The 11,379-nt window shown below is 44.4% G+C and overlaps 1 protein-coding gene across 1 annotated transcript; it reads left to right on the forward strand.

Moving 5' to 3' along the window:
- Positions 1–1,262: 1,262 nt before the first annotated feature.
- Positions 1,263–10,591, forward strand: RAG1 (recombination activating 1). The gene is made up of 2 exons (XM_061140312.1): positions 1,263–1,393; positions 6,963–10,591. Exon 2 carries the CDS (start codon positions 6,975–6,977, stop codon positions 10,104–10,106), a length of 3,132 nt encoding a protein of 1,043 aa, XP_060996295.1. The 5' UTR covers positions 1,263–1,393; positions 6,963–6,974; the 3' UTR covers positions 10,107–10,591.
- Positions 10,592–11,379: the final 788 nt, after the last annotated feature.

The raw sequence follows: 11,379 nt of genomic DNA on the forward strand, positions 1-11,379 counted from the left end.
AGGGCAGGACAGCACAGAGGAATCCTCGCACCTGATGCCGCCAGTTTTTGCTGAAGATGTGAACAAGACCGCCCCTCACATATTAGTTGAGCACAGGGGTACTTGGGTCTAAGAAATATAAAGGGGATTTGAAACAGAGACCTTGCTAGGTAGACTGAAGTTCGTTTTTGAGTCATCCTCACACTTTTGCTGCCGATGGCTCTCAGTATCCTCCTTTTACAGAACAGTGAAGTGGTTGAGAACATGCACTTTGAATCCCACTTCACTATTTAGTGGTGTGTGTCCATGGGTAAGCTTCTCCATTGCTGTAAACTTCTGTGGCTTCTCTTTAGAAAAAATAATGTCAAATGCATAGCGCTGTGGTGACAAATAAGTGAGAGTAAGTAAAGTAAAGCACTTGGAAGCCTGGCCTATAGCTCTGAATAACATGGGGCTAATATAATCAATATTGGGATGTAGACGAGGAGATAGCATCTCATAAATCTGTTACTTAGATTTAAGTAATATATCCAAGGCCCAAAGCAACTGAAGGCACAGATCCTAGTCTGTTCCTTCAAAACTCTAGTAATGTAAATCTAGTGTTGTTTCGAGGAGTACAAACCCCCCTTACTGAGAACTGTCCAGGTAGGTCATTTCAAAATTAAAATAAAAGTGATCACAGAGTTAGCATTTGATGAGTATCTACTAAGGGCAGATCTCTGGGCTTCCCAGGTGGTTCAGTGGTAAAGAATCTGCCTGCAATGCAGGAGATGTAAGTTGGATCCCTGGGCTGGAAAGATCCCCTGGAGAAGGAAATGGCACGCCATTCCAGTATTCTTGACTGGGAAATCCCATGGACAGAGGAGACTGGTGGGCTACAGTCCATGGGGTTGCAGAGTTGGACACAACTTAGAGACTAAAAACAACAAGGGCAGATGCTGTTGCAAGTATTTTCCTATGATACCTCTCGCTGTATAAGCTCATTGACTATTTGAGGTGTATGTATTTCCCTCTTACAGATGAGGAAACTGAGGCACAGGTATAGAACCGTGGCAGAAGTCCAGAATTATGTTGGCAAGACCACTTCCAACCAGTCTTGGGGAGTGAGCTGGTGGCTCTGGCAGTGCTCCAGCACACACCAGAATGTGGCTCTACACTCAGGTCCCCCAGCTAGGCTTCCTGAAGAGCCAGGTGCCAGCTGGAGCTGGGGGCTCACAGGCTGTGATTGGCTGCCATCACTTGTGGTTAGCCCTGTGTGGTAGGAGGAGGCTGGGAAAGGTGGTGGAGACTGATAAATAATGCAGCAGCCTGCCTGAAAGACAGGAGAGCACCCTCTGCCTTCTCTTTGGTATCAAGTGATATCAACTGAATTGCAGTCTTCCCAACACTTTGCCCAGGCAGCCTGCTGAGCAAGGTAACACTCATGCTTTTCATGCCTTGAGTCACAATATTTATTATCTTTTTATGTTGCTAACTAGAAGTACTTGGGCTTTTTCCCTTGTGGGGAATGAGAGGAGGGATCGAGGGACGCTAATGTATGTTTGGTTTTTCTCTCTAATGTGCTTAAAATAGGAAAAGAACAAGAAACCAAGTTGAGGAAGACACTGTAGGTCCATAGAGAAGATGCAAAATATCCAAATTACTGTAGATGAGGGCTGTAGGCAGAGGAAGGGGTTTAGGGAGTGTGTTATTTATTTATTTGACTGCAGTGTGTGGCTTGTCGGGATCTTAGTTCCCTGCCCCAGGGATCAAACATGTGCCCCTGGCAGTGGAAGCTCAGAGTCCTATCCAATGGACTGCCAGGAATTTCCCAAGTAGTGCTTATTGAAAGCGTTTGCAAAACGAATCAGCAGAAGGAAAGGAGGGAGACTCCTGGAAAAATTACTGCGCTAATCCAGGCAAGAAAAATAATCAGGAGCAAAACAATTTCAGGATTGGAGGAAATATGTACTTGCCCAGGTATTTGCCAAGAATTGCCAGGAATTTCCTGAGCTGCATCAGATTAAGTAGGAGACCAATATTTCCCAAAGCATGACCTGCAGGCCCCCAGCAGCAGTGTCGCTGAAATGCTTGCTAAAAAATACAATTTCTGGCCTCTGTCCCAGATGGAGAATCAGACTCTCTGGGACCTGATGATCTGCAGCGTTGTTTTTAAACACAAGCTCCCTAGTGATGCTGGCACATAGCAATTTTGAGACCTGCCACTGTAGAGACCCTACACAGAGGTTACGTTCGTGAACAGGATTCCTGAACAGGGTCTGTGATGGTACACTTCTCTTTCTAAAGTAGTTCAAGCAAGAAGTTGCCTGGAGGAAGAGCAAGAATCTTCAGGTCACTTTGTAGATGCCTTGAGACATAAAAAGACTTTTGATGCTGTCAGTTTTTTGATGTTGGTGTTTGGACAAAAGTAGAGAATAGTTATTTGTGGAGTGAATGAATAAATGGACGAATGAAAGCAACGGGTGTGACAACAAGGGGTCACGCTTGGGCACACAGTAGTCACTCAAGCATTGTGTGGGGACCAAAGACGTTAAGAGGAGGGATTGTGGACCAAGTACGAGCGTGTATGTGTGCGCGGAGTAGGGGGCTGGGCTGGGAGTGGGGGCGGTGCTGCAGCTCTGCCTTCCAAAATAACTAATGATGCACTCGTATGAATGACAGTTTCTGCCCCAGCCAAGTCACCTTAGACTGGCTGCCAAAGTGAATCCATGCCCATGGAGGGAGAAGGACCTCTCCAGCTGTGATGGAAGGTGATAGCAATGCTGAGAGGGCAGAGCACGATGGGAACAGGGCTGAGCCAGCAACAACCACCCTGCCTTACAGAGTCTGACGCTGGTCCACGACTGAGACCCTGTGTTAGAAGAGAGGAGAGTTTGCAAGATTCCCAGGTGTCAAAAAAAAAAAAAAAAAAAAATGACCACACAATAACTCTTTCATGGTTCTAATTTCATGCTGTCTGCAAGTCCATATTTCAGTCCCCTTTCAACTTGTTTGGGATTCCCAGGTGGCTCAGTGGTAAAGAATCCACCTGTCAATGCAGGAGACATGGGTTCGATCCTCGGGTTGGGAAGATCCCCTGGAGAAGGAAATGGCAACTCCGCTCCAGTATTTTTGCCTGAGAAATCCCATGGACAGAGGAGCTTGGCAGGCTCCATGGGGTCGCAAAGAGTTGGACACAACCGAGCAACTGAGAACGCATGCACATGTTTACCAGAAAAGAAAAGCTAAGAATGGTGGTCAGATTTGACACTTGGCCAAACTTTTCTGGGAGGAAATTCAGGGAAAAATATGGGATAATGGGGAAGGAGAAAAGGGTGTCCAGAAGATGAGGTGGCTGGATGGTATCACCAATGCAATGAACATGAACTTGGGCAAACTCTGGGAGATGGTAAGGAACAGGGAGGCCTGGCGTGCTGCAGTCCATGGGGTCACAAAGAGTCAGACACGCTGAGTGACTCAACAACAACAATGGGAAAATGACTACGGGTACATAGAAATCTAGCCTTAAAAATACTTTTTTCCTAAAGTGAATGTGTCACAAAAGTTTAAAAAATAATACGTATTTGTTGTGAAAAATTCTAATGATATGAAAATGAATTAGAAAATTAGAGATCCTCTTACCAGTGTCAATTCTATTTTCTAAAGAGTTGACATTGTGAAGGTTTCAGCGCATACCCTTCCAGAGTTTCCATATTTTCAGATATATACAAATATGAACAAATATGCAAGAATGAGGTCTTACTATACTTGCTATTGTTGTTCTTGTCTCTGCTTTGTGATGTAGGCATCATTTTATTTCTTGATGTATATAGAAATTGCACATATATATCAATGCATATAGAAAATTTTAATTTCTGTGCTGTTTTCCATCGTGTACCTGGTCCACAGTTTGTGTAATAATGCTTGGTGATTATTTATGCTGTTTTCTATTTTGCAAAGTAATGAAAAAAATTTTTTAAACACATTAAAAATTTTTTTCTTTTTCTCTCTCCATATAACATATCACTATGGGAATAACCTATGGGGATGTTTTTATAGAACTTCGTAAAATCAGATTTATTTCACCAAAGATAATATATATTTAAACTTTTAAAAGACATTGCTACATTGTTCACTAGAAATATTATACCAATTTACACTCCTCCCAAGAATGTATGAAGATCCCTTCAATCCCCATACCTTCATTAATGATGATGAGCATCAATGTTTTCAATCTTTGCTAATCAAATATATAAATGATATCTGATTAGAACTAGTTATTAAATGTTCTATCTTCTAAAAATAATAGATGCTTATTTCAGAGGCAGTAAAAATCCTAGATAAGGATAAAAAATATAAAACATCTATAACTTTTACCTGCGTGCATCCTAAGTTGCTTCAATCATGTCCAACTCTTTGTGACCGTATGGACTCTAGCCCTCCAGGCTCCTCTGTCCATGGGATTCTCCAGGCAAGAATATTGGAGTGGGTTGCCAAGCCTACCTCTAGGGGATCTTCCCAACCTAGGGATCAAAACTGCATCTCTTCTGTCTCCAGCATTGGCACGCGGGTTCTTTACCACTAGCGCCACCTGGGGAAGCCTCATAGGTTTCACATATCACCACTATTAGCTTCTTGGCGTATGTTTCCCTGAAAAAGAGAAAAATAACACATTTTTCCTACTCCATTCTTGCTTCTAGTTTGGATAAACTTGTAGCAGCTAAATAGAAAAACAATCTAGTGAGTAAATTTGATTTGGATGTAAATGGCTAATAACAGCTTGGTGGTGGTACTCTTTCTGGGAGTACTTTCACAAATGTATTTCAGCTGATTTTGATAGACTATTTTAGGGTAGTGGGAGTCAAGGTGAGGTGTGGGTAGGGAGGGGAGAGAGTTCTAGGGCTCCTTCTAACATGCCTTGACTTACTGATTGTGAAAGTTCAATATTTAACTTGAATAACTCTAGAGATGGTCATACATTTTTAAAAAGAAGAATTCATAGTATTATCTTGGAATTCCAGAGAACTAGTGTGCTAGAAAAAGACAAGGAAGGGGAAGGCTAAAGAAATGATAAAGACACTTGGGAATGAGTTCAAACCAAGGCGACAGAGGGGGCATGGGAAGGCCCCTGACCCTGACCCAGGACAGAATTTAGGAACATAATTGAACCGTATGCAACTTTGAGGTGTTGGCTGGGTTGCAGCTGAAATACTTCTGAGGTTAATGAGACCTTTGAAATGGTTTGGAACTGTTTGGTTCTCACACAGTCCTGCATATAGAACAGGGTAACAGGATTTCCTTTTCAACCAAGAGTTGGAAGTTGGCTATTAGTTTTTACGAAAAACATGAACCTCTGAAGCATAATGCATGCAAGATGGAGCAGACTTCAGCGGTTTAAAGGGACGGCCTGACAGGAAACTGTCAGCATCCATCAGGACGGCCCTCGTGGCTTCCCCCTGCCTGCCTGCCCCCACCGCCAATCCCACCTCTGGGCAAAGTGTGCTCCTCTTGAGGGTTAGTCTCCATGACCACATGACTAGAAAAATATCATCAATTTGGCTAGTTAGTTAGTTAATTGAGGGGAAAATGTTATTTAATATAATCGCCAAGTCAAGAGCATTAAAGCAGGGACTTCCCTGGCAGTCCAAGTAATTAAGACTTCGCCTTCCAGTGCAGGGAGTGGTGGATCCCTGGTCAGGGAGCTAGGTTCCTGCATGCCTCACAGCAGCCCCCACCAAAAAAAAAAAAGGTCCAAAACATAAAACAGAAGCAATATTGTAGCAAATTCAATCAAGACTTTAAGAAAAGAAAGCATTATTCCAGGCAAATATGGGATATATAGATGACAGTTTGAACATACAGTTGCTGTTTTTTCCAGTTATGTGTACTAAAGAATTTTGAGAATATTGGGCTAATTGGGTCTAGAGATACTCAAATGGCATTTTAAGACTTTTTCTCTACAGCACCATGGTGTCTACACCACAACCCAGATTGCTATGGTTTCCTAAAATGTATAATTGCTAATGTTTTTCAAAGAAGAAAAATATTACTCCCACCTCTTCTTATTACAAACTATAGAGCTAATTAACGATCAGTGCCTGGTAATGACTTTCAGGATGGCCTGTGGAATTTTATCTGAAAATACTTGAATTTTTCATCTTAAAAGTTCTTCGGAATCTTAGTATATGCACACTGTGGTTTGTTTCAGAGAATTCTGTGGGGTTTGTTTCTAATGGAGACACAGCCTTTTAATTTACAGCAGCGTTCACTAATTGAAATTGTAAGCATAATTACTATCCATGATACTTATTATTAGCATGCATTCATAAAGCTCAAAATTCACTTCATCCTTTCAAGTACTGAGTAATTAGTTTCTTTGGATTTGTAGCTTTATCATCCTTTTATGTCCCGTTTGGAAGAAATAAACAATCAACCTCTCAGGAGATATCTTTAAAAAGCTGGAAATATATTGTCCAGCTAGTGCAATGAGTCTGATACAATGCAGAAAATATGACTTTTCTTTGGTTTTAGTAGCCAGTTTTTTCTTGCATTTGTTCAGCAAATAACTATTGAGCATGTAATGTGTGCTAGGAACCTTGGGGAGACAGAGGTTAATCGTTCAGAGATTTTTGTCCTCAAAGACCTTAAGGTTTTAGTGAAAGGGAAATAATATTGTATATATGGTATGTACATCAACTGTACCTCAATAAAATAATAAACTAAAATATAAGATTGTACACATGTATGTAAAATAAACTATGGTGGTGCATGTACTTACATACATGGTTTAAATGACCACCCACACTGTAACAACAGGGAACGACTCTATTCTCTGCTATATGATCAGCACCTAACATAGTATATTAAAATAGGAAATTTAATAATCAACTTTCTGGATGATTTAATAAGTGAATAATTGAATGTACTAATCTGTATTCTTTCCAAGATGCATCAGCGGGATGTTGACATTTTTTCCTCATCTGACTTGTTTTTATTGTTCCCAGGTATCAGCCAGCATGGCTGTCTCTCTGCCACCCACCCTGGGACTCAGTTCTGCCCCAGATGAAATCCAGCATCCACATATTAAATTTTCAGAATGGAAATTTAAACTGTTCAGGGTGAGATCCTTTGAAAAGGCCCCTGAAAATGCTCAAGCAGAAAAGCAAGATTCCTCCGAGGGGACGCCCTCTCTAGAGCAATCTCCAGCAGCCCTGGACAAGGCTGGTGGTCCGAAGCCAGCCCTGACTCAACCGGCATTAAAGCCCCACCCAAAGTTTCTGAAAAAATTCCATGATGATGGAAAAGCAAGAGACAAAGCAATCCACCAAGCCAACCTACGACATCTCTGCCGCATCTGTGGGAATTCGCTCAAAGCTGATCAGCACCACAGGAGATATCCAGTCCACGGGCCTGTGGATGGCAAAACCCAAGTCCTCTTACGAAAGAAGGAAAAGAGGGCCACGTCCTGGCCAGACCTCATTGCCAAGGTCTTCCGGATCGACGTGAAGGCAGATGTGGACTCGATCCACCCCACTGAGTTCTGCCATAACTGCTGGAGCTTCATGCACAGGAAGTTCAGCAGCGCCCCGTGTGAGGTTTACTCCCCGAGGAATGCAGTGATGGAGTGGCACCCCCACACACCATCCTGTGACATCTGCGATGCTGCCCGCCGGGGACTCAAGAGGAAGAGTCAGCCGCCAAACTCGCAGCTCAGCAAAAGACTCAGAACTGTGATGGACCGAGCGAGACAAGCCCGACGGTGCAAGAGAAGAACTCAGGACAGGATCAGCAGCAAGGAACTGATGAAGAAGATCGCCAACTGCAGTAAGATACACCTCAGTACCAGGCTCCTGGCAGTGGACTTCCCGGCGCACTTTGTGAAATCTATCTCCTGCCAGATTTGCGAACACATTCTGGCGGACCCCGTGGAGACCAACTGTAAGCACGTCTTTTGCAGGATCTGCATTCTCAGATGCCTCAAAGTCATGGGCAGCTATTGTCCTTCTTGCCGGTATCCCTGCTTCCCCACTGACCTGGAGAGTCCGGTGAAGTCTTTTCTGAGCATCTTGAATTCCCTGATGGTGAAATGTCCAGCAGAGGAGTGCGATGAGGAGGTCAGCTTGGAAAAATACAATCACCATGTCTCAAGCCACAAGGAATCGAAAGAGACTTTTGTGCACATCAATAAAGGGGGCCGGCCCCGCCAGCATCTCCTGTCCCTGACCCGCCGGGCTCAGAAGCACCGTCTGAGGGAGCTCAAGATGCAGGTCAAGGCTTTCGCCGACAAGGAAGAAGGTGGAGATGTGAAGTCTGTGTGCCTGACCTTGTTCCTGCTGGCGCTGAGAGCCAGAAATGAGCACAGACAAGCTGATGAGCTGGAGGCCATCATGAAGGGACGTGGCTCTGGCCTGCAGCCGGCTGTCTGCTTGGCCATCCGCGTCAACACCTTCCTCAGCTGCAGCCAGTACCACAAGATGTACAGGACTGTGAAGGCCATCACTGGGAGGCAGATTTTCCAGCCTCTGCACGCCCTTCGGAGTGCTGAGAAAGTCCTTCTGCCAGGCTACCACCCTTTTGAGTGGCAGCCACCTCTGAAGAACGTGTCTTCCAGCACTGATGTGGGCATTATTGATGGACTGTCCGGACTGGCCTCCTCTGTGGACGATTACCCGGTGGACACCATTGCCAAGCGCTTCCGCTATGATGCTGCTTTGGTGTCCGCTCTGAAGGACATGGAAGAAGACATCCTGGAGGGCATGAGAACCCAAGAGCTTGATGACTACCTGAATGGGCCCTTCACCGTGGTGGTGAAGGAGTCTTGTGATGGGATGGGAGACGTGAGCGAGAAGCACGGCAGCGGACCAGCAGTTCCGGAAAAGGCCGTTCGGTTTTCCTTCACGGTCATGAAAATCAGCATCGCTCATGGGTCACAGAACGTGAAGGTGTTCGAGGAAGCCAAGCCTAACTCCGAGCTGTGCTGCAAGCCGCTGTGCCTCATGCTAGCCGATGAGTCTGACCACGAGACCCTGACGGCCATCCTGAGCCCTCTGATTGCCGAGAGGGAGGCCATGAAGAGCAGCGAATTAATGCTGGAGATGGGAGGCATCCTCCGGACTTTTAAGTTCATCTTTAGGGGCACCGGCTACGATGAGAAACTGGTCCGGGAAGTGGAAGGCCTCGAGGCTTCCGGCTCAGTCTACATTTGCACCCTTTGTGATGCCACCCGCCTGGAGGCCTCTCAAAATCTGGTCTTCCACTCCATAACCAGAAGCCACGCTGAGAATCTGGAGCGCTACGAGGTCTGGCGTTCTAACCCCTACCACGAGACGGTGGAGGAACTGCGGGACCGGGTGAAGGGGGTCTCGGCCAAACCCTTCATTGAGACGGTCCCTTCCATAGACGCGCTCCACTGCGACATCGGCAATGCGGCTGAGTTCTACAAGATCTTCCAGCTGGAGATCGGAGAGGTGTATAAGAACCCCAACGCCTCCAAAGAGGAAAGGAAAAGATGGCAGGCTACCCTGGACAAGCACCTCCGGAAGAAGATGAACCTGAAGCCCATCATGAGGATGAACGGCAACTTTGCCCGGAAGCTCATGACCAAAGAGACGGTTGAGGCAGTTTGTGAATTAATTCCCTCCCAGGAGAGGCACGAAGCCCTGAAGGAACTGATGGACCTTTATTTGAAGATGAAACCCGTCTGGCGATCCTCATGCCCTGCTAAAGAGTGCCCGGAATCCCTCTGCCAGTATAGCTTCAATTCACAGCGCTTTGCTGAGCTCCTCTCCACCAAGTTCAAGTATAGATATGAGGGCAAGATCACCAATTATTTTCACAAAACCTTGGCTCATGTCCCTGAAATTATTGAGCGGGATGGCTCCATTGGGGCATGGGCAAGCGAGGGAAACGAATCTGGCAACAAACTGTTCAGGCGTTTCCGGAAAATGAATGCCAGGCAGTCCAAGTACTACGAAATGGAAGATGTCTTGAAACATCACTGGCTGTATACCTCCAAATACCTGCAGAAGTTTATGAATGCTCATAATGCCCTGAAAGACTCGGGGTTTACGCTAAACTCGCAGGGAGCCTTAGGGGACTCGTTAGACCTAGAGGACTCTCCAGAACCGCAAGATTCAATGGAATTTTGAGCAGGGCAGCCGCTTATGAGTTGGTTTTGCAAAATATGTTTTCCTCTGGGTGGCATGAGACCTTCTCCTGGTACCCTGCGCTCCATCCAGTGTGTGGGGCCTCACCACCCAGGCAGTGGTAGGTTGGAGAGGCTGCAGATGCTGAACCCATGTCAGGAATGGGTAACTGGTGAGCTGATTGCTTGAGCTGTTGAGGGAGTTCAGAAAAGCAACAGGGGAAATCAGTTATTTGAAAGCTCAATAGCTGAGGGGAGGAGTAACTGCAGGGGAGCAGAGATGAACAAAGATAGGTATGTGTGTGACTGAGTGACGTGAAAATCAAAGTCAAGGTTGCCAAAGTTTGACTTGTGGTCTCCATCCCCCAACCAAGTTACTCGTTTATATTGAGCTGTGTTTTTTATATCATTTTTGTAGAATTCTTTGTTTTATAAATTTCACATATTTTGGCTTATTCTACAAGATTCAAAAAAAGCTTTCCAGATATCTGTAGCAATAGTATCTTCCTTGCGTATGGTACAGTGTCCTTGACAAAGTGCTCCTGGTGCATCCTGTCATTTGGTACACTTATGCAAAAATATCCTACATCCAGAATGTTTTTGGAAAATTAGTCCTCTTCTGAATTTAAATGATGTCTCTTTTGTAACAGTTGGAGTTTAGGAGATCATCTGTACCATGAATTTTTCAATAACAAAGTTAGAAGAATAAAACTGTTAGCTGCAGCTAGTTATTAATCTTGTGGTAGTACATGTTTAGTTTGCTATCAGTAGCCAAGTATGATCTTTATTTTTACTTTTAACTAGTTTAGATTCCCCAAATGATTTTCCATACAATCTCAAAGCCACGGGGGCCTTTTTTGTTTTGTTTTTACTTTAAAAAAAATTATTTCTAATTGGAGGATAATCGCTTTGCAATGTTGTGTTGGCTTCTGCCATATATCAACATGAATCAGCCATAGGTATACACATGTCCCTTTTCTCTTGAACCTCCTTCCCACCTTCCACTCCACAGTGGTCTTTTAAATCTGGGTTTGTTTACTGTGTAAAAACAGATTTAATGTCTTGCTGAAAATTTCTGCCAGGTTTTCTCCATATGAAACCTGGATCAACTAAATGTAGTTTTCATGGAGTTTTTCCCTCTACATTATGTTATTTTTTTTCTATTATGATCAGTTTAATTTTAGTGTATTAAGGTTTTTGTAGCAGGAAATTGTTGTACTTTTCTTACCTGCTAAGTTTAGACGGAGGGCTTCCCAGGTGGTGTCAGTGGTTAAAAA

The sequence above is a fragment of the Dama dama genome, chromosome 1 (assembly GCF_033118175.1).
Source record: "Dama dama isolate Ldn47 chromosome 1, ASM3311817v1, whole genome shotgun sequence".
NCBI lineage: Eukaryota > Metazoa > Chordata > Mammalia > Artiodactyla > Cervidae > Dama > Dama dama.

What these genes read in the sequence shown, in the direction of transcription:
- RAG1 (XM_061140312.1), top strand. Translation starts at nt 6,975, where the DNA reads ATGGCTGTCTCTCTGCCACCCACCCTGGGACTCAGTTCTGCCCCAGAT.